Consider the following 13,730-nt stretch of genomic DNA (forward strand, 5'->3'; position numbering starts at 1 on the left):
CCCTCTGTCACAGGATACACCTTCTAGAACAATTTTCACCTTTAAAATGAATCAGAGATCTGACCTCCTGAAAGACCAAAAGCACTCTCCATCCAGGCTTTGATGTTTTATTGGAGCAAAATTTCAACAGGTGGCTTTTATTTACAGAGTTTAATGTGTGCGGTGGCTGCCCAATCCACCTGGACTCAAGTGAAGATAACCATTAAGCCTGCTTAGATATTGTCTTCTTTCCTATTTGCATACAAAACTTTGCTTCACATTCATAAAAACCCCAATATTATAAATGAACAAATCCTCCCTCACTCACCCCTTAATTAAATATAAACCCAGTTTCAAAAAACATACAGTTTAGATTGGTTTAATCTTGAAATGTAATCCAATAAGACTAAACACTAAACACTTCAGGTCCTGTACCAAATAGTAAAATACTCGAAGGCCTTCAGGATCCCTAAAATTTAAAAGATAAAAGTTAGTTTTTTATTCCAAGAATGAAACAACATAATAATATAAATTAATTCTTAAAACAAAACAGAGACCAAAAATCAAAAACAATTAAAGGAACTGAGGAGAAAGGATTTTCTGATAACTATTAATAGAACTAATGTACAGGACAATTTCTATCTCTATCTTTTCTCTGAACTTTTCTCTGAAATTCCTCTCTCTCTTTTACACTGAAACTAGTTAAGCAAACAAATAAGTTATTACAAGTTACGCTGGTAGGAAAATAACACTAGAAGAACATTTTGAGGGGGAAGAGTGGAAAGAAATAGGAGGCAGAGAGATTTTTCAGATGATGCTAAGAGGTATCCATCACACACAGAGCTTGGGAAGCCACATATGGCTACAGCCATACTTAAGCCATACCGGGGTTTTCTCCATTTCTTTCATGTATTAAACCCAAGGAGGCAAATGATGTCATATGGAACTAATAAGGCTGAGAAATCCAAGAAGGATTTCTTTTAAATTCTGTAGGGCTGCATCCAGACTCAGATTTTTTGGCAATCAGTAAAATACACTGTTAACTTCTTTGATAACAAGTCTTTACTAATATAAAAATGAGGATTACATATACATAATAAATTGCTACAGGATACAATTAAAGTAATCTCATCAAACTGGCTATGGTTCTAAAATGAGCCTCTCTAATAAATCATGTAAATTTAGTCAAAATGCTTTAACTTTTATTAATGCTTTTAATACTCACTTTGACTGATTGACATCAATAAGAGAACCTATTTTTGATGTGGTAAAAGAAATGTGTTCATCTGCAATTACAATTTCAAGCTCCTGAAAAAAATAAAACAGAGAAATGCCGTTAATGTAAAAATTCACCTCTTAAAACCAAGAGGTCCCGATTTTAGCTGCAAGTTTTCTAGCCATAATAGAGGAGGGGGTAAAAATAAAAAAGAAACAATTTTTTAATTACAAACTATGTCTGTAAAGTAAAAATCTCATCAACTTCTCAGAGGTCCCCAGTATTAGGATGAATCAAGAACTGCTTTCCACAGATCTCATAAAGAAGATCCTATCAAATGAATGACAGACTTCAGAGTCACACAGAAATGTTTCTTAGGATGTCAATAAAAACTAATTATATGGGTTTAAACCTATTTTTAATATAACAGATACAAATACATTTATCCTTTCTACCATGCTCTACAAATAAACTGCATAATGTTAATAATAGCACTATTTAGCACCTACTGTGTATCAGGCCTGCTGATAGGGACTTTGGAAACATATTCTCTGTAATCCCCAAAACTGGGCTAATAAAGCCTGTCTTTCTCAGGTCAGCTTTATTGCCTGATTTTACAAATGTGAAGCCCAAGACTCAAAAGCAGACGAAAAAAAAACTGTTTGTATTTACAACCACTAATACGTGATGGTACTAATATTTAAATCTTGGATAAGACTGAAAGATTCATACTTTTCTGACTTCACAAAACAATTACAATTAAGAACTAATAAAACAAAACAGCATAAAACAGATTTATGCTTCCAGTGTACAAAATTAAGCATAAATTTTTCTCCATATTTTGTCTGCAAATCTAAAATGAAAAATTAAGAGGCTCTGTCTGTATTAACGGACAATTAATAATTAATGTTAATTAAATTAACGGACGCCATTAAAGACACTCTCAGTTCTGTATTTGATCAGAAAAGATCTAATTATGCCCCTTTATGGCACACACACAGAATGGATAATTAACTAAGACTCTCAAGCAATGAAAATCTTTGACTTAAAGATACAACAGACAACTTCAAGGGCATAAGTAATCCTCCCCATTATCCAAAACACACGAACACATGATCAAGTGGGTAGACGAAAACACTGCTCTCTCCTTGAGTCTAAGAGATAATAAAAGGTTTGCTGCTGTTGTTTCTGATTTTTAATGCCAATATATATATATGTCTAAAATGAATGGGGATTTAAATTTACTTCTTAAAAGTGTTCACAGTGAATATAATAAATACTGTTAACTATTACCTTTGCTTTCCTAAATAACGTTTCTTTAAACAGAAGTGTTAAGTTACTGCTACAGAGCACCAGCATCTATTCTCCACATTTTCTTCTAGTCAAAGAAGTGGTTACACAGTATAATCCTCAGGAACACACAAAAGCGAAATTAAGTGTTTCTTCCTCCTGCAGTCATATCTCATTCTTCCAGCAGTTGAAAAGACCCAATTCAGAAATCAAACTGTCTTTCTACAGAGTGAAATCAGGCCTTCAGAGCTCTTCAGCAGCCCTTTGAGAAATATCAATTTTTCTGAAGGGAATATGACAGGCAAAGGCAATGGTCAGTTTGAACAAAGAAACCAATCAAATCTCTCTCTGGGGTATAAAGAGGCAAATAAGAATTTTCAAAGTTATATATCTGGAGAAAGTGAATTTTACATAGTGAGAATCCTAATTCTCAAATTTAACAAACACTTGCGCTTTTTTCTACCTATTTTTATTATTTACTAAGAACTCATTGGGCTTCCCAGGTGGTGCCAGTGGTAAAGAATCCGCCTGCCAGTGCAGGAGATGCAAGGGACACGGCTTTGGCTTTGATCCCTGGGTTGGGAAGGTCCCCTGGAGGAGGAAATGGCAACCCACTCCAGTATTCTTGCCTGGAAAATCCCACGGACAGAGGAGCCTGGTGGGTTACAGTCCATGGGATCGAAAAGAGTCAGACAGGGCTGAGCACACATGCAGGCAAGAACTCATTATTCCTAATAAAAGTACTTAACCTATAATGGAAATTAATCCTAACACTGTGAAAACACCCGAAGGTAAGCTGCGGTGGCTGCGGAGAAGACTGTTCAGAAAGATGTCTAAACCGACTCCTTTATTACTAGGAGGTAGCTCACAAATTGATGCAAAGTGAAATACAATTATAAGCCATTTACCAGGTGCCTACTAGATGAAAAAAATCCAAGATTCAATGAGGATCTATTCTAGATAAATAAGGAGAAACACAATTCTATTAATAATTTTTATAATTTATGAACTTAAAGAATTATTAAATACAAACCTGTCGGCCAACCCTGTCAGGAGGAGGCCACAAAGCATCGTCTTCTTTTGTAATTTCACTGTCATCAATAATTCTCTTCAGTTCTTCCATTACACTCTTGTGTACATAAGCCTGAAAACAAGTAATAAAAATGTCAGGGTCTACATCTTGACACAACTTAGACAGAAATAATAAAATGAAGTTACAAACCCTGAGTATTCAAATAGAATTACAGAAAAATTTAATTCTGATTCTAAAAGGAGAGAATTATTCATCCTTCTTACTGATTTTTCTTCACTCTCTTACCCTTTCCTTTAAAACATACTTCTCCCTCTTCATATCATTATTCTCTCCTTAAACCCTTGTATCAAATATCTCTGAGTGGTTAACAGAAAATTTATGAGGTGAACAATGACAAGTGCAAATACATATCACAGTGCGGTGAACACTTTCTTATACCTAACATTTGAAACTTTCATTTAAAATGCATACTGTGTTTAAAACATGATTGTCAATTAATTTTAAATAATGAGCAGAGTAAAAAGACCAGGTTAATTATAAAGTGAATTAACTGATATGCTCAAATGTGGGACTACAACTTAATATATTCAGATTGATTCTTTTGCTGTTATAGATGCTAAAGATGTTATAGATGTTAAAGAATCCTTTTTCAATCTATAAATCAGCCTCTTCTCTGTACTTTAAAGCCTTACATGTACTTTAAATATGTAAGTAAAAACACAAACACGAGGAAAACAGGGTTAACACAAAAAATTAGACATCTGAAAAGAACGTACCTCCTTTCTGATCATGACATCATTTTTATAATTGCTGTTGTTGGCATACCTAAGTTTTCCTGTAGGAAGTAGAAAAAAATTCAATTTATAACAGCAAAAACTGCTAAAAAATAATAATAAAGAAAGAAATGACATCATAAGCAATTTTGAAGGTAAAAGCTATATTATACTACTACATTTATTAATATTTCCTCCCTCCTGGCATAAGATCAATGCTGGATATGCACTTGCTGTTGAGCTGGCTGAAGCTGAAGCAAATCAACTGTTTATACTCCATGCCTTCAATACAATTTCATACAATAGGAGGGTCATTTTCAAAAGTCATTTTCTTAAGCAACATCAAGATTTAAACAGGGAATCTGAAAAAAGAACTAACGTTTCTTCTAAAGTTTATCTTACTTTATTGTCTTATTGTCTTACTAATGTCTTACTGGTGCTGAGTTACCCAGAGCATTTAATCTAATCTGTAAAACAATCCTAAAAATTTTCTCGCCTATTCACAGTTAAGAAAAACAGAGAGTTAAGAAACTTGCTCAGAGTCACACAAGATTCAACTTAAATCTACTTCGTTCCAATAAACATGCCTTCCTCATGACTCCAAAATGTTCTCATTTATTTTCCTTCAATTCAATGTAGTATGATAATGCTACTATTTCAGAACTGTAATTAAGAAGCAATACAAACTACATGCTGCTTCTGAATAAAAACTGGCTAGTTTGTTATCTGATTTACATTGAATGTTTATATATTCCCTGATGTATGCTTCTCCTCATGGCTGGTCAGTTGCCTAGGTACAGCTGTAACATGATCCAGATCCTCTAAAATGATATATTATCTTAATAAGGTGAATCTCTTAGGAACTGCTGTCTTTGGGTCTCATTATTACTGATAGAAAGGTTGTGGAACAGAAGTGGCAGATGAGAACTACTGTTCTGAAATGAAACTTCCCTGAAAATACTCAATTGAAGATTAAGAAGCCTCTTATCCTTATCCATCAGAGGGCAGACAGAATGAAAACCACAATCACAGAAAACTAATCAAACTGATCACATGGACCACAGCCTTATCTAACTCAATGAAACTATGAACCATGCTGTGTAGGGCCACCCAAGACAGACAGGTCATGGTGGAGAGTTCGGACAAAATGTGGTCCACTGGGGAAGGGAATGGCAAACCACTTCAGTATTCTTGTCTCGAGAACCCCATGAACAGTATGAAAAGGCAAAAAGATATGACACTGAAAGATGAACTCCCCAGGTCTGTAGGTGCCCAATATGCTACTGGAGAAGAGTGGAGAAATAACTCCAGAAAGAATGAAGAGACAGAGCCAAAATGAAAACAATGCCCAGCTGTGGATGTGACTGGTGATGGAAGTAAAGTCCGATGCTGTAAAGAACAGTAGTGCATAGGAACCTGGAATGTTAGGTCCATGAATCATGGTAAATTGAAAGTGGTCAAACAGGAGATGGCAAGAGTGAACATCGACATTTTAGAAATCAGTGAACTAAAATGGACTGGAATGGATGGATTTAATTCAGATGACCAGTGTGTGTACTACTGTAGGCAAGAATCGCTCAGAAGAAATGGAGTAGCCCTCATAGTCAACAAAAGAGTCCAAAATGAAGTACTTGGGTACAATTTCAAAAATGACAGAATGATTTCTGTTCGTTTCCAGGCAAACCATTCAATATCACAGCAATCCAATTCTATGCCCCAACCACTAATGCTGAAGAACCTGACGTTGAATGGTTCTATGAAGACCTACAAGACCTTCTAGAACTAACACCCAAACAAGATGTCCCTTTCATCATAGGGGACTGGAATGCAAAAGTAGGAAGTAACAGGCAAGTTTGGCCTTGGAGTACAAAATGAAGCAGGGCAAAGGCTAACAGAGTTCTGCCAAGAGAACACACTGGTCATAACAAACATCGTCTTCCAACAACACAAGAGAAGACTCCACACATGGACATCACCAGATGGTCGACACCAAAATCAGATTGATTATATTCTTTGCAGCCAAACAAGAGAAGCTCTATAGAGTCAGCAAAAACAAGACTGGGAGCTGACTTCAATTGAATAAAGTAGGGAAAACTACTAGACCATTCAGGTATGACCTAAGTCAAATCCCTACAATTATACAGTGGAAGTGAGAAATGGATTCAAGGGAATAGATCTGATAGTCAGAGTGCCTGAAGAACTATGGACAGAGGTTTGTGACATTGTAAAGGAGGCGCCTTACAAATAGCTGAGAAAAGAAGAGAAACTAAAGACAGAGGAGAAGAGGAACGATATGCCCATTTGAATGCAGAGTTCCAAAGAATAGCAAGGAGAGATAAGAAAGTCTGACTCAGTGATCACTGCAAAGAAGTACAGGAAAATAGAATAGGAAAGACTAGAGATCTCTTCAAGAAAATTAGAGATACCAAGGAAACATTTCATGCAAAGATGGGCACAATCGAGGACAGATATGGTATGGACCTAACAGAAACAGAAGATATTAAGAGATGGCAAGAATACACAGAAGAACTATATAAAAAATTTCTTCATGACCCAGATAACCACAATGGTGTGATCACTCACCTAGAGCCAGACATCCTGGAATGCAAAGTCAAGTGGGTCTTATGAAGCAGCACAATGAACAAAGCTAGTGGAGGTGATGGAATTCCAGCTGAGCTACTTCAAATCCTAAAAGATGATGCTGTGAAAGTGCTGCACTCAATATGTCAGCAAATTTGGAAAACTCAGCAGTGGCCACAGGACTGGAAAAGGTCAGCTTTCATTCCAATCCCAAGGAAAAGCAATGCCACAGAATGTTCAAACTACTGCACAATTGCACTCATCTCACACGCTAGCCAAGTAATGCTCAAAATTCTCTAAGCCAGGCTTCAACTGTACGTGAACATCTACTTCTGCTTTATTGACTACGCCAAAGCCTTTGACAGTGTGGATCACAACAATTGTGGAAAATTCCTCAAAACATGGGAATACCAGACCACCTTACCTGCCTTCTGAGAAATCTGTATGCAGGTCAAGGAGCAATAGTTAGAACCAGAGAAGGAACAACATACCGGTTCCAAACTGGGAAAGGAGTAAGTCAAGGTTGTACATTGTCACCCTGCTTATTTAACTTCTATGTAGAGTACATCATGCGAAACGCCAGGCTGGAAAGCACAAACTGGAATCAAGATTGCCGGAAGAAATATCAATAACCTTAGATATGCAGATAACACCACCCTTAGGGCAGAAAAGCAAAGAACTAAAGAGCCTTTTGATAAACGTGAAAGAGGAGAGTGAAAAAGTTGACTTAAAAGTCAACATTCAAAAACTAAGATCATGGCACCTGGTCCCATCACTTTGAGAGGGTAACAGGCAGGAAGGCCAGGGGTCTCCAAATGGAGGAAACAGGCTGCAAGTGCCAGACATTTTTATCTCTCTTAAGGGCAAGAGGAAACAAACTGGCAATATTTTTTTTCCTTCTCTATACAAATTTAAAAGGAGGTTTCTCTTAAAATGCTGTGTTGCCATGACACCTAGTTTCACCTGAAGCTAACTATTCTCAAACCTTGAGTTAACCAATACATTTTTTCTTATGGAAATGTTTGTCATAAGCTATGTTAATGTACTCCAGACTCTGTCTTCAAGTTCTGCCAAATGGCTCAGAACCTACTTGACAAACCTGTATGTTATACTCAGATATTGTTCCCCTAATCTATGTAAATGAAACTATCTGTGTGGTAATCTGCCCTTCTACAAGATTCAAGTCCATCGTTTTATGGCCTGAGATGAATTATCTGGTACCATTCTGAGTTTTAAGACATTCGTTTCTTTTCATTAACAGACTGCTAGTGACTATATAACATTCAGCTGAAGACTAGCAGGTGAGCACTCTTTCTGCCCCCTTCTGATGCCTATGTCAGAAGCTTTCTCTATCTCCTTTATACTTTAATAAAACTTTATTACACAAAAGCTCTGAGCGATCCATCCTCGTCTCTGGCCCCGGATTGAATATGTCTCCTCCGGAGGCCAAGAATCCGGCGTCTTATCGTTCAGCAACAACCTTTCAACTTCATGGCAAATAGATGGGGAAACAATGGAAACAGTGAGAGACTTTTTTTTCTTGGGCTCCAAAATCACTGCAGATGGTGACTGCAGTGATGAAATTAAAAGACGCTTGCTCCTTGGAAGAAAATTTATGACCAACCTAGACAGCACATTATAAAGCAGACACATTACTTTGCTGACAAAAGTTCCTCTAGTCAAAGCTATGGTTTTTCCAGTAGTTATGTATGGATGTGAGAGTTGCACTATAAAGTAAGTTGAGTGTAGAAGAATTGATGCTTTTGAATTGTGGTGTTGGGAGAAGACTCTTGAGAGTCCCTCGGACTTCAAGGAGATCCAACCAGTCCATCCTAAAGGAAATCAGTCCTGAATATTCATTGGAAGAGACCCTGATGCTGGGAAAGATTGAAGGCAGGAGAAGTGGCCAACAGAGGATGAGATGGTTGGATGGCATCACTGTCTCAATGGACATGAGCTTGAACTTTGCTTCCAGGAGTTGGTGATGGACAGGGAAGCCTGGTCTGCTGCAGTCCATGGGGTCGCCAAGAGTTGGACAGACTGAACTGAAGATTAAAAAAAGACTGCTTAATCCACATGACTGGCTAAAATTGACATGGACCAGCTAAAAGCTGTTCACAAGCCAAGACCCCGAAGTCAGTATCATATAAAGAAAGATAAAGAGAATTCAAGTAAATTTGGCTCCTGAACTAAATTTAGAAACGACCTGAGGGGATCCAGGAATATTAGGTGTGATTAAGGTTTCTAAATAATTGCAGAACGTAGTCACCCTGACTTCTACCTGACAAGTTTTATATTCTTCCCTTTTCCGAGTATGTGATCCTCCCCTAATTTTTCTTTCATGCCCTCCCAGAACTTCGTCCAAAGCATGAACACAACACATAATATGCATACCACTTTACGCTTAGTTTTATGCCATCCACCAAGATATAACTCCTTGAGGGGAATGAAAAAGTCTTATGCACTACTGTACCCTCAATTTTTGTTTTTACGTGTTGCCCAGCACATAATATGCATTCAAAAAAACAGTCTATGCAGTTGGACTACTGTTGTTACAATAACAGTTCAATACACAGTACAACTATCTAAAGAAAATCAGAGCTGTCAAAACGTAGAATTTGCTGCACATTCCTTGGGTAACTGGCAGTTTCACCTCACTCCCCCGCCCCGGTCATAGGGCACTCGGGAGTCTGACTCCTTTTTTCCCAGAGACCAAGAAAATAAGTCCTCTCATTCCAATACTCATCTCAGTTGTTGCCTTCTCGAAAAAGATTTCCGTCTCTTTCAAGCAGCACTAACCACGCCCCCTTTTTATAGTCTTAATACATCCTGCATCCAATAGCGAACAACTGTATTTAAGCACCCGAAAGACATCATTACACTCGTTTTTCTACATGTTGGGCTTCCCGCCTTCAGAGCAGGACTCATTTGCTTTTCTCGACTTGTTGCCTTCCATACAGAGCCTAAATGAGTAAAGCGGATAAATGGGCCGTCTGAAATTTACTATTTACAGGAAGATTTTAAGCGTCCATGGGTCCACCGCGTAATGGGGATGTTCTCAAAAAAAATGTCCAAGTTTAGGTTGATTAACTAGAAGGCCTTTAAGGTCCCTTCCGGTGAACTGATTCTGGGATTCTGATTACTATAGCTTGAACTTTAGGATCTGGCAGCATAAGCTTTTCTGAAATAACTGACACCGATTCTCTTTTATCCCCCCAAACCAATGCACGCTTCCTACATTTTTAAGCTCCTGGACCCAACTGTACACTCGCGAGCCCGGGAAGGCTCACCCACCCACCCTGCCTCCTTCGCCTCCTCTCGCCTCGCTTCCCCCTGCTCAGCATCTCTCCCAGTTGCTGCAGCCGCCGCTCCTCCGCTCACCGTCCGGCCGAAACTCAAACTCCAGAAACTCGTGTCCAAACTTGCCCTTGTGCCCTACGTAGTAACGCAGGTAGAAATCGCTGGCCATAGACATCTTTGTCCCCGAAAAGCCCGCCGAAGGACCGACCGACGTGCCTCCCGGCGCCTGGCAGTGACGTCAGTCGCCCAGGATTACACGTCACAGCGGGCGCGCCCCTTCAGCCTGCGTCGGCCGGAGAGAAAAGCGGGTGGGGAGCCGGGGTGTGGTGGGGCAGGGTTGCAAAGATCTGAACTTTGCTTTACTCGGGTCATATTATTTTCAAAATTAGTTAGATCATATTATATTGGGAAAGCACAAGTGCTGAAATATGAAAGCGTTTGTTATGGGCTCCGAACTGAGTTCGGAGTTGCTCTACTGCTACTAAGTCACTTCAGTCGTGTCCGACTCTGTGCGACCCCATCCCTGGGATTCTCCAGGCAAGAACACCGGAGTGGGTTGCCATTTCCTTCTCCAATGCATAAAAGTGAAAAGTGAAGTCGCTCAGTCATGGCCGATTCTTCGCGACCCCATGGACTGCAGCCTACCAGGCTCCTCTGCCCATGGGATTTTCCAGGCAAGAGTACTGGAGTGGAGTTGCTTTAAGTTCTAAATTAAAAGTCGCCCTGACTTTTGGGGTCTCACGGCATCCCGTGAGGTGGGTGTGGCCTTGTTCCCCAGGTTAGTGGGATGAGTCAAGATAACAGCTCAGAATGCAGATCTGCAGTACAGTCATTTCTCTTGCTAGATTTCTAACATGGTCCCCTGTGGACCATGATTGCTCGTTTTCTGACATATAGAAGCCAGAACGAGACAAAGTAGAAAGAATCCATCAGTCAGGCGGTCTGGAAGTTTGAAGAGCACATTGAAGCAAAATCTCTTGACAGTCATGATACGAAAGGAATTTCTTTCAATAATAAAACTTTTTCGGTTACTGGAGTTTCGGCAGTGTGATCACGTATGAAGTGGTTTAACCCACTTTTCTTAAGCTATAGAATTACACTGGGGAAATGAAGTGGAGCTCATCTGGGGTGGGTTTTGGAGGAGGGGGAAAGACAAGCTGAGCTTTACACAAAGCCTGTTTTTTTGTTTTTTTCTTTTTGGATATATTGATTACCTTTCTTTTATCGACACAGAATAATCCTGCTTGTTGAATACCCTTTAACCTTCAGTGGGATTTGATAAAGAGAGTGGCAGTCAGCCGACTGGGATTTATGCCCATTACTTATCTCTACCTAACTTCGTTTAAGACACTATCTTTAAGCCTTTTTATTGGTCAACCAAATGAATAGACTACGATCAACTTTGTCTGGTTCAAAAAATCGTTGAAAGGACCAGATGAGATAATGTATGTGAAATAAGATTTAAAATTTATGAAACAACATATGGTGAGTTAAAATGGGCATTTCCTATGTGCCAGAAATGGCTGGGCACTGGTAGTAAAAATAGTCCTTTGTGCTTGTGGTCTAGAAAATGAACATGTAGACACATATTAGTCCATGGAAGCAAATGCTATAAAAAAGGTTTTTTTGTTTGTTTAATGCTGGTAATATTGTAGAGGACTCAAGTCACTTTATTAGGGAAGAGGGGAAGTGGAAGAAAGGGGAAATATCAGGGAAGATTTGTGACAAGATGCTATTTGAATTGGACCTTGTTGGATAAATTCAGTATATGTTCAGAGAGATGGAAAAGCAAACAGCCTGAGCAAAGGCACAGTGGTGTTAAAATGCATGACTTGGGAAAGCCAAGAAATTCGGTGTCATTAGAACACAAAGTTCATGGACGTGGAATAACCAGAAAAACAGACTGAGCAGGTTATGTGAAGTATTAGCAGTTGTATAACTGTCAATATGGAAACCCATATTAACCACTGTATAAATGTTAATATAGAAAAATTATTTGATTCCAATACAGGCTGCTGTTATAGAAAATATACAAGGAACATAGCACCACCCCTCACCTCTTGGGTGACTGACTTCTCCAGTTTTGTCCAGACCAAGGAGTTTCTTCGGATGTGGGACTTTCAGTCTTAAAACATGGAACTTCCCAGGCAAACTTGGATGCATCAGTCACTGTGCTTATCACAAAAATGATCTACAGAAACTTGACCACAATATTCTATTGTGTCTCTGGAAATATAGTCAGTAATCCATTTGGTTTGTTTTTTGTAGGAAGCCCCAGGCAATCTTTGGATTCCCTAATGCTTTTCCTTCCAGTTGTTGGCACACGTGGCAGAGTTCATGCTTACCTAGAGACAGCTACAGACACCAGATCTGTGACTGTGTCAGTAGAGCTTATGCAATGCACAGTGTTAAGATTTTTATCTGTAACCCTTGACTGACTTTATCCCCTAAACAGAAATCTGAGCTCAAGACTAATCCTCTCTAACTCTGTTATTAAGATGAAATGTGAAAATACAGTTAATTAAATCATTCTTATAATTAGCTACAACCACCACAGAAAAAGTCGTGTTGTGTATCTCTTGTATCATGATAAAAATTGGAACGTGATAAAGCATTTGTGTATTGTGGTCTTGGATGTTTTACTTCAGAGCTATTAAAATGTTCTGAATGGCTATTGAGCACTTGGGCTAGTGAGACTGAGGAACTGAATTTTTTATTTTTAAATCTTATTTAAGTTGTGTGAACTAGTGGCTACCCTGGACAATATATAAGAGCCAGTTCATAGGCTTCTGCACAGGCTGGAAATAGTGAAAATATTTTTGGAACACAGAAATTTCCATTTCAGTGGCTGTAGCCTTCAAACTAGAGCATACTTACTAGTAATAGCACAGTTTATTTATGAAAATAAATGTTTGGCCTCCTGAAATTAAGTCAAATAAAGAACTATTTCTGCCTTTGCTAATGTAATCTCTCTGTGATCAGCTTCAAAAACCTATGTGAAGTAATTAAGAAATAAACATTTTATTTTCCAACTCCAGTTGAAATTAAGGCTTAATGATTTAATCAAATACACAATATATATTTCTAAAATAATGATTTCCCACTAGAGTTTTTATGTTTTTTGTTTTCAGCTTCATGGTGACAAATCAAGTCAGAGGGCTGTGGTCAGAAATGATTATTTCTTATAAGTGTTAATTTAGTCTTTTAAAATGTTCCACTTTTTCCAGTGTCTAAAATTCTCTCTTCCTTTGATCTCTTAGGTCTGCTCTGTCCTCATACCTTTTTTGCCTTTTGCCCCACTATTCAAAATTATTAAATCATTCCTACTTACAATCTCCAGAGATATGTTCTGACTTTCCTGTGATAAATACTGGAAAGGGTAGTTTTTTGTCCTCATTCTTTTATCAGTAGCTTTTGAATAGTTTTGGTTTTGTATTTACAAAAATAAATAAATAAAGCTTTTAAGGCTAACTCATCCCATTAAAAGAATCAAAGTAGTAAATCCAGAATATTATATGGTCTAAAACAGTATTCTAAGGTGATTGAAATGTTTTTAAAT

General features: G+C 38.3%; 1 protein-coding gene and 1 long non-coding RNA gene across 3 annotated transcripts; one reads left to right on the plus strand and one right to left on the minus strand.

The window, feature by feature from the left end:
* Positions 1-91: 91 nt before the first annotated feature.
* On the minus strand, positions 92-10,418 carry LOC122680543 (protein mago nashi homolog). 2 transcript variants are annotated; one of them, XM_043882038.1, is made up of 5 exons: positions 10,253-10,418; positions 4,295-4,353; positions 3,519-3,629; positions 1,205-1,287; positions 92-448 (listed from the first exon to the last, which is right to left on the minus strand). In XM_043882038.1, the coding sequence occupies exons 1-5, from the start codon at positions 10,344-10,346 to the stop codon at positions 349-351; spliced, it is 447 nt and encodes a 148-aa protein (XP_043737973.1). In that variant the 5' UTR covers positions 10,347-10,418; the 3' UTR covers positions 92-348. The 2 variants fall into 2 exon arrangements, with proteins under 2 accessions (XP_043737973.1, XP_043737975.1); XM_043882040.1 differs by having other exon boundaries at positions 10,170-10,302.
* Positions 10,419-10,762: 344 nt separating this feature from the next.
* Positions 10,763-13,208, plus strand: LOC122680544. The gene is made up of 2 exons (XR_006336715.1): positions 10,763-10,926; positions 12,183-13,208. It is a non-coding gene; the product is annotated as an uncharacterized LOC122680544 (long non-coding RNA).
* Positions 13,209-13,730: the final 522 nt, after the last annotated feature.

The sequence above is a fragment of the Cervus elaphus genome, chromosome 22 (genome assembly GCF_910594005.1).
Source record: "Cervus elaphus chromosome 22, mCerEla1.1, whole genome shotgun sequence".
NCBI classification, from domain to species: Eukaryota; Metazoa; Chordata; class Mammalia; order Artiodactyla; family Cervidae; genus Cervus; species Cervus elaphus.